The following is a 14525-nucleotide window of genomic DNA, read 5'->3' as shown; positions in this document are numbered from 1 at the left end:
AGTTTTTAACATCTCTTGTATTTTGTTAAAATTTAAGCATCTTTTTCTTCTTGGAATATCAGTTCACTTATAAACGCATTTTGAACGCCGCGCTTACGAATTGTTATTTCATACTTTCTTTATTAGATGAAACTTAATCAAACAAAGTAAGCATGCATTTTCAAACTTCGAATCGAGTTTCCAGTTCGCGCAAACGTTTCTTTTGTCGTCGGAGGATAAAGAAGGTTTCTATCCGCCGTTCTTCGTTATCGACAGAAAGAAACCGACTAAATGAACGTGTCCACCGTAATGTGGCGCGCGACACGGCACGTCCAACTATTTCCGGCTGCGGGAGAGGAGAGTGGCATGGCGATGATAACACCAAGTCGATTCTATCGCGGTTTCACGTAGAATTTCGTCAAGTATCGTCGCCGAGTATCTTCAGATTGTCTTGCCGGAGTATGTGCGTGCAACGTGCGTCCGTTCACCGCACCGAAAAACCGTGATCGACGACAGCGACCTAAATATGAGCAGCGACGTGTCACCTTCTTGACACCTCCAACGCCAAGTAAAAGGTAAATCGACGAGATCCAGAGAGAGTGTCGATTTCTCGATCGAATGCTTTCCGTCTTTCCGCTACTTCTCAATAATGGCTGCGAGAGCTGTATTCGTGTATTCGCGGAAAATGCGTGTTCGCGTTTTCTTCACGTGCGTCGTCGGTCACGCGTATTACGTCACTTTGCTACGTGTTCAGTAAAGTCGATGCGTCTGTTTGGTCAGTTAAGAGTTTTCTGCTATTTTCTCAAAGATGGGAGAATCGCGAAGCTTCCTCTCGTTTTCACTTTTCGCAATTTCAATCTCTCTGTGATCTCGAGTTTTGCTTTTAAATCTTAGGACGTTATACCTAAAGCACAATTTAATCCCGTGATATTCAACAACAACTTCTTACACTTCATGCAGTTCCTTACACTTGCAGAGTAGTGCTAATCAAGTTGGTATAATTAATACGTCTTTTTTATGTACAAAACTTTATGTTAAACTGTAGTATTTTTTCTAATGCATCTTATTTATTTTTATATAAAAACATACTTTTCTTTGATGGCATTTTCCAAAAATTATTTGGCTCTATCAATATATCGATTCTTATTATTTTTAAGTTATTAATGTTTTACTTTGACATTTTTCTAATTTCTAAAATTTCTTTTAAAAAAATTGTTAATATATTGCAAAATTACAAAAGGCAATTACAAAGTTGTGTAATAAAAGTACAAAAGATACAGATGTCAAGCTTTATTGAAACTGTAGTCATTACAAGAACAATTTAGAAATACTAGAGTAATTTAGCAATATATTTATGATTACGAATATCATTTTGTAAACCTCTTGGAAGAAATTTTATCAGGATCACTGTACGTATGATTTATGGCTTAGTAATGTTCACGTTGTAAAAAATATCGTGATGATTATAAAATATAGGAATAGGATATTTGAGTGATATAACTTACTTACACTTTGTTTTTAATATTATTATTAATGTTGAAAATAAAAACCAAAGGCAAGTTGCATTTAGCGTTTAGTGTTGCCTGTACTTGTAAGTACCATGTAGAAATAAAGAGGAACGTGATCTGCGTCGAGACTTAATGCAATTAGTTTACCCTAGTCTAGATCCTATCCAATTAGATCTGGAAAATGGGAGCAGTGGGTGATATTGTGTTTTGCCGTATTACTTTCACTGCCATTGACTTTAGCAATTGTCTCTCGTCCATGTATATTTGTAATTACCTTTACATAAAAAGCAGTACATAATGCAGTGGTTTGTTCTACTCCTGTTTGTGCAGTGCATAATGTGGGGTGCATCCGAGGAATCATCATCGGGTGCGATGGAAGGCAGCCCTCCTGAGACCGTGATGCACACGAAAGAAACGTGTGAACAGAACAAGAATCAACTGGAGTCCCTAAAGGAGATCATGCTGAAGAATCAAGAAAGTTTAAAGAAGAAAGAGGAGGAGGTTCAGGTATATACAATATACATATTTTGACCTTTTCCTGCAATATTGAGAAATTATATCGTTCAAAATCTAGATTTATGATTTAATGTTTTTGAGTAAACGTAATTATTTATTTGTGTATTTAGAATTAATTACTAAATGAAGATTAAACATTCATATTAATATTTTATTCAATTTTTGAACAAATACAAGAATTATATTACATGTAAAAACTTTCTAATATTTTACATCTCGTTCCAGACTTAAAAACTGTAACGTAAATTAATTTCTCGTCTTTGTATCTAGGAATATGCACGAAGATTGTCCAAAATTAAATCTAGAGCCAAATTTTCACGTCGGAGCAAAGAAGGAGCTTCGTCGTCTAAAGACACAATACATAAGGCTGAATCTACAGCAAAGGATACAACGGATGACGCGATCGACGACATAAGTCAAGCAAAAACCCCGAAAGCGAAGTCTTCTTTACTTCAACGAAAATTGGCGGAGAATAGAAAGGCGTTCGAGCAACGTAGCAAAGAGCTAACGGAAACAAAACGGGCAGTGGAGGAGAAAGTGGAAGCTATCAGGCAACAATTGGAGGAAACGGATTTAGCAGCAGTAGAACACAAAGATCAATTGGTCGTGACACCAATAAAGCCTCTTATGATAACTTCGGAGGTGAGTTGCATGTCAATTTATTGCATAATATTATATATAATCTCTTTCATAGAGTAATTTTCCATTAAATTTTTCATGAATAAAGGTATGTGATACGTGAAGAACATGAAATTTATTTATTTCCCATTTTCTTGATGTAAGGTGATGTCGCCAATTCAAATACAAGATGTTCACGAAAAGGAGAAAAAAATCATGGAACTCAATAGCAAGATTATCGACTTGAAGGCTACTATTCTGGACCTACAAGAAAATTTAAAAGAAAAAGATTCTGTGATTGATTCGAAAACGAAAGCGGTTACTCTCATGTCCGCGGACTTATCCAAGAAGGGTAAAACGACATTGGATACCCTCGAAGATACGAAAGACGAGATGCGAACGATGCAAGAGAATTTTGTCTTGTTGGAAACATCGTTGAAAAATAAAAATGCCAGTCTACTGGAGCAGTTACAGGAAAGAGATAACAAAATATTGGAATTGGAAGGGACGATCGACAGGTAACATGCTTCGAATTGCGTTATACAATTAAATAATGTTTATCCTGAGCTATATAGTTGCAACGTTTATATACTTTTATACTGATAACCAAAATTGCAACAAGTCGAGTTAGAAAACGTTATTTAATGTTTTTTTTTTTTACTAGATTATGGTATTTATTGGATACTGGATTAAAACATTAATTAATAATTTAATGTGATCCTTGAAAATTTTCTAAAACGATGACTTTGATATTTTTTAGGTTTGAAGAGCAACTTAAAGAACAGAAGATAGCTGAATCGGCAAGCGTCGATTTCTCGCGCTCCACTATGGATACTTTAGCAGAGACTAAAGATGCAATGAAATCCATGCAGGAAAATTTTGTTCTCATTGAATCATCGCTAAAGTTGAAGAATGATAATCTTTTGCAGCAATTGGGGGAGTACGAAGTAAAATTAGCGGAAGCTAAGGAGAGGATATTTCAATTAGAATCGGGTGCTGGTATAGTAACCACTCCGACAGTAGAAAATTTACAGTTTAGAATCGAGAAATTGGAGCAGAGTAATCGACAACTCTTGGACGAAAAGTATGAATTACAAAAAGACATTGCCGAATTACAGGATAAAATTATCGTGAATAAATCGATTAATAGCAATGATGCGATCATCAAGAAAGACAACAGAATAAAGGAACTTGAAAATTTGGTAGAGGAACTTGAGCGATCGAACGAGTTGCCGATAGAAGAATCAAAGATCGAATTACAGAAGCAAGTAGCTGAAATGTCGTCCAAGAACGAGGAGTATTCCAACAAGATTATCGATCTCGAGAAGCAAATATACGAACTAAAAACCGATAAGAGTGACGTAGCGGCGAAATTGTCGAACGAGGGAACGGTGCCGAAGGAAGGAGAAACGGTGACCAAGTTAACGAAGGAACTGGAGGAATTAAATAAAAGCACGATCAAATTAAGAGCCCAGCACAGAAGCAAAGTGAAAAATCTGCAGAAGCAACTGGAGAACTTCAAAATGGTAAGGATTTATACGAAATACTTTTCGATTTTTAGATCTATGATTGCAAAATGATATAGCTTTGCTCGATAGAGTCGGGGGGGGGGGATGACTATATTAGTCATACAGATTATTTCTAAAGTAAAGTTAAATATTAATCAGTTCCTTTAAAAGTAGTAAGAGATATATTTTGTACAGATATCTGATACGAACGCGGAACTCGTTAGACTGGGCAACCAAGTGGCGTTATTGGAGGAGGAGAAAGGTAACCTTCAGCTGAGTCTGGTAGACTTTGACGAGCTTAAAGGTAGGAACCAGGACAAACGTACTTTCGCCGGCGTTTTCATTGATCTTATAGTTTTGTTACCGGACTTGCAATGCAATCTGTGTTAATATTTTTCTCTGGATAGCCCGAGAAGATCCACAATCCCGTTTCCCCTATCGTAAAACGTATTCGTGTCCTAATCGTTATAATTACGTGTACATATTTTTTGCGAGTATATTCCTTTGGGCATTACGCTATGCGAATAAGCTTCATGTCATGACATGATTAAATATGGCCGGTGAAATGTTAGTCCATTGTGTGTTTCATTCGTGAATCTTTAAGAGAAAACGATATTTTCTAAGGCTGATTTCTGGTGATGGAATCTTTTCACTCTATTAGTGGTAGTCTCGTATGCTGCAATTATTGATAATTTTCTCGTTCACGAAAAATACTAATCTCAGTGATATTATTTTTTAACGAGCGAGCATAATATGGTACCTACTTTACTTGTCAAAGTTTGCTACTCACTTATTTCTAGAAGTAGAAGATTTATTAATACTTATATCACCGATGTTTTCTCCGTTGTATCTGTTATTTTCATATGGAATAATCGAAACTTTCGATTATTACACTTATTTATAATAATTGCTGTAATGAGCTTTTTACGAGATAAATAATGATCGAAATTCTTTTATACGACCAACTCTTCAATTAACTAACAATTATAGATCTATCTAAACAAAAAAATATACTATTGTACTTTCTCACCTTTTTCTTCATAATTATAATGCTCCATGCTTTAAAGGAACGGATGATCAGCAGATTTCTATTTTTCTTCCTACAAGATATACATTATACATATATACATTTTTATTAATATACTCACACGTATACATAACATAACAGTCTTATAAATATACATGTATTATTAATCTTCTTATTTGCTTTATGACAACTATTGTTATTCTATTCGATGTTTAAAACATCTAAGGATACAACATCCAAGTATTCAAGGATAAATCTTTTGAGATATTTGTTAAATCAAATAAACAGAATAATTAAACAGCATAAAAAAGAGCTTTGTTGAAAAATTTCTTATTAAAAATTAGCACTTAATAGTTGCTTGCTTTAAGCTTACTGCAAACAAACTTAAAATTGCACGTACGTTATCGGCAAAATTTATGCGATCTGCACAGCCTCGGCAGGAGATTGGCAAGAGCGTACTGCTGACCTGGAAAATAAAGTTTCTTCCCAAACGAAAGAGATACAGGCACATGTTGATGCAATCGCCACCTTAGAGAATCAAAAGTTGGATCTAATGCAAGGTAATTTGTCAAGTAATATGTGTAGGATAAGATTTAAATACGAAATATAATGTTGCGTGTGTTCTTACTTAAATTCATTATTCTTTTATTAAGTATCAACTATTACAGTCTTAATAACTGTCAATTCTCAATTTTACATACATGTACATTAAAAATCGGCATTTTTATGATAACATTAATAACGAGTTTGTAAATGTTTATGTTCTCTTTCAGAACTTCACGCAGTAAAACAGGAAGTTTTGTCACTGGAGGCTGAGAACGCAGAGTCTGAGAATCTCAGAGTAACTGCAGAGATGAAGGTCGTCGAATTGGAGGAGCAATTGGAAGCTGTGCATAAAGTACAGAGCGAGAATAAACTCGAATCTCTAGCCAAATCCGAGTATCATGAGCTCGTCAAGAAGATCGACGCTTTGACGCAGGAGAATTCTGAATTGTATAGCAAGTTGAGCAAACTCGAGGAGAAGGGCACATCGGATACTGGCTCGACGGAATCCTTCGAAACCATCCAAGTGAACGACAGAAACGACCTATTGAAGAAGATCGAAGATCTTGAGCAAAAGAATAACGAGTTGACGCTCAAATTGACGAAGCTGGAGGAGAAGGATGGTTCACACGCCGGCTCCACGGAGTCCTTCGAAACGATCAATGATACCGATCGCAGCGAGCTACTGAAGAAGATCGAACAGTTGACTCAAGAGAACAGCGATTTGACGATGAAGCTGAGTAGAGTCGAAGAAAAAGGCTCGTCTGACACAGGTTCGACAGAGTCGTTTGAGCGTATCCCGGAGCATAATGACAACACGACGAAGATCGAACTGCTTACTCAGGAAAATAGCGAGCTTGTTATCAAGCTTACGAAACTGGAAGAGCATTTGAGTCAGATCGAGAGTACTGCTCGACCGGACCTTTCTAATAGCAGCTTACAGACACTTAAACATGATAATGATAATAGTTTACAATTGCGGATCGAAACGCTCACGCGAGAGAACGACAACTTTATGACCGAGATCTTTAAACTCAGAACGCAAATAGGGGATGTCACCGAGGATAACGGCAGATTGGAGAATCTTGTAGAGAGGTTGACGGCGGAGAATACCGAACTGATTGTAAATCGCACGGAATTGGAGAAGCGTCTCGAAGCGGAATTATCTCATACGTCTCAGATGTCGGTCCAGATAATCAAGTCTACCGATCAAATTAACGTTTTAACAGAGAGGCAGCAAGTCCTCGAAAAAGAACTGATACAAATGCGAGAAGCTTCGGTCGAACAATCGATCAACGTGACCTCGTGTGAGACCGATGATGCAAAATCGAAAATCGCAACATTGGAAAAAGAAAACGCGCAGATGATAATCACGATTGCGCAGCTCGAAGAGTATATCAAGAAGAGGGACGCAGAGTTAGACACGGCCATTCTAGAGAAGGAAGCGCTGAGCTCACGAGTAAGACGCATGGTCCACGATGATTTCAGAGATACATCGGGGGGGTTGCGCGAAGAACGTGAAAGATTTAGCCCGGAAAGAGAGGAGAGGAGAGAAAGGGAGAGTGTCGCCTACGAGAGGTCGTCGGACGAAATTTCGGAAAGGGAGAAGGGGCAAAGAAGGGGAGAAGAAAGTACCGCTTGTCAGGAATCGCAAACCGTGATTATAGCATCCCTGGAGAAAGAAGTGGAGAACAGCAAAGTGTTAATCACGGAGTACAAAAGTCAGATAGAGGAGATGAATATGAAACTACAGAGCATGGAGGCACAGCTGCGGGAGAAAACCGATCAGTTATTGCGATACGAGGCATCAGGCATAAAACTGGAGAATTTGGAAAGCGAATTGAGGGACATGCTTCTTACTGCGGAAGAATGGAAATTCAAGTACGATGACATGCAAGCCAAGATGCAGGCACTGGAACAAGGAAAAACGTCGATAGAGGAAGCTTTTAAGGCATTGGAAAGTGGTAACAAAGAATTACTCCAAGTGATAAAAGAGAAAGATGCTGCAACTTCAACTCTGCACGAGCAACTTCAAAGCACGATAGATATGCTTGAAATAAAGTTGCAAGATCAACTGGCTAATGTAAGTGGGAAAGAATGTGAAATCGCGGAATTAAAGAGGGAAATTAAAAAGAAAGACGAAGAATTACATAATAAATACGTGCAACTGCAAAATGGTATGATTACTGTAGACAGTTTGCAAGATGAGTTAAATAATTGTTCGATTAAGCTTAAAGAGAGTCAAATGGCTCTGTCGTCAGCACTGGAGGAGATTACGAAGCTCAATGACGTAGTAAAGGAGAGGGAAGAAGAAATACATGTTTTGAAAAACAACATTAGTGATGTTTTAGAGCAATCTAAGCCTTTGGCGGAATTCAATGAAACATTGAAGAGCTTACGAAACCAAGAAACGAGTTATATAGAGTTGCAGGATAAGTATGACGATGTCGTCCGAGAAAATAGTGAATTGTGGCAAAAGATGGAAAATATGTCGAAACGTGACGAGAACATTAAGAATGACCTAATGAAGAAAGAGCAAGAAATCGATGATTTGCTTGCGACTAGAGAAGACTTGGACTCGCAAGTCGAGGAAATTAAGAGCGAGAAGACTGCAGCTGAAAAGCGAATTTGGGAGTTGCAAGCGATCTTGGACAATCAAACTAAATACGTTGAAGAAATGCAGTCGGAGCTGACGGGTGAATACAAACAGATGGAACGGCTGAAAGCCAAACATGTGGAGGATATGGCGATGTTAAATCGTAGATTAGAAGACGTTATCGAGGAACTGAATGTTAAGACGCAAGAGAACGAGGCTACGAAAACTGAATTGGAACAGAAAGAGGAGATGCTTGACAGGAACGTCACCGAAGAGGTGAAGATTACATTGGAGGGTAAGGTTGCCGATCTGGAACAGAAGCTTACGGAATCGGAAAATAAGCTGCAAGTGCAGTCTGAAAAGATGAAGAAAATTGTGGCAACTTTCAACAAGAAGAAGGTAGCGTGTCAAGAACTTGAAGCACGTGTTGCCGAGTTGGAGGAGAAATGGATGACGGAGAAGGACGAAAAGGAGGTCAAGAATAAGCAAGTACAGGAAGTGGAGAATTCTATGCGAGAGAAGGACAACAAAATTGCCGATCTAGAGGAAAAGTTATTACAGGCGAATAACGACACCGCGGAAGCTCTCGCAAGTTCCGAAAAGTTAGCAAAGGAGTCGATCAGTCTTAAGGAGAAGATGGCACTATTAATGGAACACAACAGAGAGATGGGCGAGGAGATCGAGAGGCAACGTATAGAGATGGAAAGCATTTCCCTTGAAATAACGAATGAAAAAACAGCGAAGGAGGAGATTCATAAGGAATACGAGCTTTATAAGCAAAACACGAGCAAGGAGAACGAACAAAAGCAGATGATACTGGACGACGTGAAGGAAGAGGCGCGAGAGTTGAGCGTGCGTATGCAAGTGATGGAGGCCGAATATATGGAGCAGCTCGCCACGATAAAGAATCTCCAAGCGGAAAACGGCCTCTTGTCCTCCAAACAAACGCAGATTAACGAGAAATTGGAAAATGCTGAGAAGGAATCGGAGGAACGTCGTGTACTAATCGAGCAATTACAAAAAGAGCTTATGGCGACTAGGGCGATAAGTATCCAAGCTACAGACCAGAACATGAGAGAGGATGACACGCGAATCGCCCAGCATTGTGAGCATTCCGAACAATGTCAGAATCTGGTGCAGGCATTGGAGGCGCGTCTTCAAGAGCGTCAAGCGGAGATTGAAAACCTGAATAACGAATTGGCCAATTCTTATGGTAATATTGTATTACTTCATGACGAGTCACTTAGGTACAATGACATGATGATGCAAACGGCTCAAGAGCGTTTCAATCAATCGCTCACGTGTCGAACAAATGCATTGCAACAAGAAATTGATTCGTTGAAAACAGAGAAAAATATAAGTGAACGGAAAGTGTCAGAATTGGAGACCGAGTTAGAAGAATATAAACGTAAGAATGCAGAATGCAAAGCCGGAATCTCCGAAACAGTCGAAATTCCTATTACCGAAAGCGAGCAGCAGCAGACGAAGCGAGACGAACCATTGGATACTATGAAAACAAACCTTACCTCAGATATTAATACTTTGGATAGAAAGGAAATAGAGCGATTGCAAAGCTTACTGACCGAGAAAGAGAGTCAATGCTCCGAGCATTCCGTGAAAGAACGGAATCTTTTACTTACGCGGATAGAGGAAGGAAAATTAAATGTCCAAAAATTACAAGATCAGTTGAAAAATTCGCAAGACGAACTGACAAGTATAAATCATCTTCTTTCTGAAAAGGACGCGCAAGTGGACGCGTTAAAAATGGAATTGGACAAAGTGACTCTTCAGGTGAACGAATTGAAAGCATTGCAGGAACAATATCACATTGCTGAAACAGAGTCAGAGAGTTTACGACAACTTGTAATCGAGAAAAATATGCAGGTGGATTCGTTGGTTGCAGAATTGAATGTCGTAAAGCAACAGATAAATGTGCAGTTGCAACAGCATGCGAATATGGAGGCCGAGCTGCGCTCAGAAATTTCGCTTAGAGACACTGAAATCTCCGCGAAGGAGATTGTAGAAGCATCAACGACAGAACGAGATCAGCAAAGGCGCATTTTGGAATCATGCAAGTTACAAATTGACAATCTGGAAGCAGAAGCGAGAGACACTAACGACGCTGACTCGATACAAGAGTGGCAACGGCGTGTCTCTGCGACTATCACGGAGAGAGATTTGTTGCAGCTGCAAGTGAACGATTTAATGCGATCCTTGGAAGAACTGAGGGAATCACTTACAGATCAGCGTAATCTACAGACCGAACTGGAGAGTGCTCTGCGAGAGAAAGATCAGGCACAACTACTTATCGCGAATCTCACGCGAGCTTTAGAAGATTCGCAAGAGAATCTTGATAAATCGAGGGTATCCGAAGACAGCTTGAAGAAACCTGCTATCGAAGAAACAACTGTTCAACCGGTATTAGAACAAGCGGCGGTTGTCGACGAACCTATTGGCCAACAAGAATATTTGCAACCTACGAAAGCTCCTATCGAGAAGGAACGAAATATTCACTTAGACATTGGTTCGGGTTGGGACAACGATGCGTCCGAGAAACTCAATCTCGATGAAGAACCTTGGGGTTGGAACGCAGAGGATGTCCAATTAATTGGCGATCAGCATCTCGGTACGATGACTTTGAACACCGAAGCACAGTTGCGTGTACAAGTGGAGGATTTGCAAGACAGAATTAAGGATCTGGAAAGACAGAACGCTAAGGCTGCCGAAGAGAGCAAGGCGGCGCAGGTGAAGAGCGGCAAATTGGTGAAGAAATTGAAGGAGTATAAGATGCAGATAGAGAGTTTGCAGCAACAGCTGAAAACACAAAAACAAGCCGACAACTTTTTCGATCTCGATACAACGATTGAGGAGGAACTAAAGACGCGGATTGCCAACTTAGAGAAAGCTCTTAACGATAGTAACGAAGAGAAAAGAAGCATTATTGTTGAGAAGGAAGCGCTAGTGAAACGGCTTGACGTAATAATGTCGGCTAACGAGAGATACATGGAGATGAAAGAGAGACAGGACATGGAAATTGAATCACTGCGTATTCATAATAAGCATCTGGGTAATCAAGTGCAATCCGTACAATGGGAATTACAGGAGATTGAAGCTCGTAAAAATATTTCTTCATTGCATAAAGATCAGATGGATCCTCCGACAAGCCATGAAGTAGTACAATCCACTGATGATGTTGAAGCAACATCAAAGAAATACAAGGAAGAAATAGATGACTTGAAAGACGAGTTGGAAGCACTCGCGGCCGATAACGAGCAGTTACAGCAATTTTTAGAACAACAGAAAACAATGATATCAAATTTGGAATCGAAGAGCTGCGATAACACTGACGAGCTTATGGAGAAATTGAATACCTTGAATAATCAAAATGAGCAGCTTCAAAGTGCTTTAAACAAAAGCAAGGAGGATTATGACGCGCTCAGGAAACAGTATGAACAAAGTCTGATAGATGCAAATGATCAAGTAGTAGCGATGCGGCAAAACGGCGACCTCCTCAAGATTGAATTCACGGAAAAAGTAAAGAAATTCGAATCAGAGATAGACAATCTGCAGAGGGCTCTGGAAGAGAAGGATGTCTTGCAAGGAAAACTCAACGCTCTGATGAATTCGGAGGAGAACGTTAACGCATCTTTAACGGTAGTCACGGAGTTGCTTAACGCTAGAGTGCAGGAAGTCGCTGATTTGAAGCAAGAACTTCAAGTTCAGTATGTGGAGAGGCAACAGGCTGAAGCGGTGCTACAATCAGAGATGCAAGATTTAGCGAAGGAATTGGAGAAGAGGAAACAAGAATTAGGCGCTTTGAGACGAGCGTTTAGCGATAAGGAGCACGAGTTGGTACAACAAACGAGTGTCGAGACGGTAAACGCAATCATCAGTGAAGCTACTCAGGAATTAGTTCAAAAGCACGCGATAGAGATTGAAGAAAAGGACAAAGAGTTACGCGTTTCGACGGAAAAGCTGATGGCACTGCAGTCAACGATCGATGAGTATACTTGGAAACTGCGGGATAGCACGAGCAAATTAGAGATGCAACAACAGCAAATCACATATCTGAAAGAGGATCTAATTGAACGAAATTCGATAATAGAAGCTATTCAAGCGGATGTAAAATCGATGAATGAAAAATTACGAAAACAGCAGCAAGAGTTAATACAGTACGACGAAGAGAAGATGAGACTTACGGCAGAAGTGGGGACACAGTTAGCGGATATCCAGCGTCTGCAAAGTCGATTGAATACCACGCAGGCGTCCACGGAAGTCGATCTGAAAGAGTGTAACTCGCGTATACGTAACTTGGAAGAAGAAATGCAAGCTTCAAAATCGGAGAAGGAATCGATTTTGACGCAGTACGATCAAGAGACGAAGACGTATCAGGCCCATCTGGAAAACTACAGAGAACAGATGGATGTTTTGGAGCACGGTCTGCGAGAGAAAACTGAGCAGTTGCACTATGTAAGCACGCAACTGTGCGCCAAGGAGAAAGACTTGGAAGGAATCAGAGCCAAGTTGAACGATAAAGATTCCATGTTGGAAATTATGAATCAAGAACTGAACGAGAAACGATTCGAATTGGAAAGATTGCGCAACGAACAATCGCCGCAGACAATTAACGATCCTTTCGCGTTTAGGACAAGTAACGAGGATGATGCGAAGCTGCAAACTACCGTAGATGAACTGAGGGCACAGATGGAAGCCAAACAGCAAGAACTCGAGCATTTGAAGTACGTTTTAAACGAGAATACATATCCTACGATTATTCAACAGATGCAAGACAGGATCAATTGCCTGTACAATGAAAAAGCTACGTTGGAAGCTTCGTTGCGTGCGACTACGCAAACCTTGACGGAAAAGCAGGAGCAAGTGAATCTTTTGACGCCGCGCATTAATGTGCAGCATCAGGAACACGAGATTTCCAGGGAAGAAGCCGCCAGTTCACTCTCCAGAGAACGAAGATCCGTACGCGATCAAGAGGAGATTGTTAGGTTGCAGAACGAGTTGCATGTAAAGGAACAAGAGATCAACGAATTGAGATACGTTATAGCGGAGAAAGATTCGCAGTTGTGTCTTCAGGCCAGCATGGAACCACAATCGGACGATTTTGAACTGCGCGAGAACGTGCAGAGATTGACGGGAGAGTTGTATGGTAAAGAGCAGGAAGTGCAGGCATTGAAATCGAGTATCGCAGAACTGCAAGAAGAGGTCTTGCGTTTGCAAAATTTCGAGAGACTCTCGGAGGAAAGTAGGAACGCCATTGAGAGGCTAACTTCGGAAAAGGAGCAAATTCGCGTCGAAGCCGAACAATTCTTAAGCAGGGAGTTGCAAAGGAAGGAATCGGAGATTGATGAGATAAAGCAGAGATTGTCGAAAGAAAACCAGAAGTTGTTGGCAGAGCTTCAATTGAAGAACAACGATATCGAGAATTTGAAGATTCGGTTGGAGCAATTGCGTACTATCGCGGACGAACGCGGCAATAAGTTGCAGCAGAAAGAGAACGAACTGATGCATACGATCGATGATCTGGCGGAGAAAGAGAGAAGACTGGCTGAGCTGAGCATCACCAAAGACACCGAACTACATCATTTGAAGATGCAAGTTCGCGAGAAGGACGCGCGTATAGAAGAAATCGTTGCATTGTCCGCGGAAGAGGAGAAACAATTGGACGAGTTGAGAGAAACTCTGGCAGCCACCGAGACGGAGATGAACAGGTCGAAGGAGTTACTGGAACAAAAGGTATCGGAGTACGAGTTGATACAGCACGCTCTGAAGAAAGACGTACCCGTACCCGTCGTTGAAGATGCGGCGTCGAAAATGTCAGAAACCGTTCAAATGGCCGAAAACAAGGAGGTTGCTTCCAGCGAGTTGGATATCGCGTTATATATGCTTCATCAGAGAGACGTCAGGTGCGAGGAGCTCACGCACGAACTGATGCAGTTGCTCGAGGAACGCGATACGTTACAATTGCGTTTGTCTAATGCAATTCGAATAAACGAAGAACTCAGAAGAGCGAATAGCGCCGAAACGAGCCCGACAAAGGATTCACCGTCGATTTCGCAAGCAATGATTGAACCAGTCGTGGAACAACCATCGCCTTCGAGATCCGAGGGACCAGTCGAAATAGCAAAAGAGGCTATCGATGCTCCGATCGAGGACAAGGAAGCTCTTGCTCTGAAGTAAGCAAAATTCATTTTTATAAACTATATAGTATTTATAAA

At 40.3% G+C, this 14525-nt stretch overlaps 1 protein-coding gene across 4 annotated transcripts in view; it reads left to right on the top strand.

Moving 5' to 3' along the window:
* Nucleotides 1-294: 294 nt before the first annotated feature.
* LOC105280053 (protein lava lamp) overlaps nucleotides 295-14525 on the top strand; it is a 16222-nt gene continuing 1991 nt past the window's right edge. Inside the window, exons 1-8 of one of the 4 annotated variants that reach the window (XM_011340231.3) lie at nucleotides 295-554; nucleotides 1818-1994; nucleotides 2274-2645; nucleotides 2787-3139; nucleotides 3382-4147; nucleotides 4325-4391; nucleotides 5588-5716; nucleotides 5930-14483. In XM_011340231.3, coding sequence (XP_011338533.2) covers nucleotides 1824-1994; nucleotides 2274-2645; nucleotides 2787-3139; nucleotides 3382-4147; nucleotides 4325-4391; nucleotides 5588-5716; nucleotides 5930-14483 — 10412 coding nt within the window. In that variant the 5' untranslated portion in view covers nucleotides 295-554; nucleotides 1818-1823. Of the gene's footprint in view, nucleotides 555-884; nucleotides 1995-2273; nucleotides 2646-2786; nucleotides 3140-3381; nucleotides 4148-4324; nucleotides 4434-5587; nucleotides 5717-5929; nucleotides 14484-14525 lie in introns of those variants that run through there. The other 3 variants (XM_011340229.3, XM_020031925.2, XM_026975478.1) reach the window with 3 other exon arrangements.

The sequence above is a fragment of the Ooceraea biroi genome, chromosome 2, assembly GCF_003672135.1.
Source record: "Ooceraea biroi isolate clonal line C1 chromosome 2, Obir_v5.4, whole genome shotgun sequence".
NCBI lineage: Eukaryota > Metazoa > Arthropoda > Insecta > Hymenoptera > Formicidae > Ooceraea > Ooceraea biroi.
The sequence above is the reverse complement of the archived record's forward strand: the minus strand, read 5'-3'. Positions and strand labels throughout refer to the sequence as shown.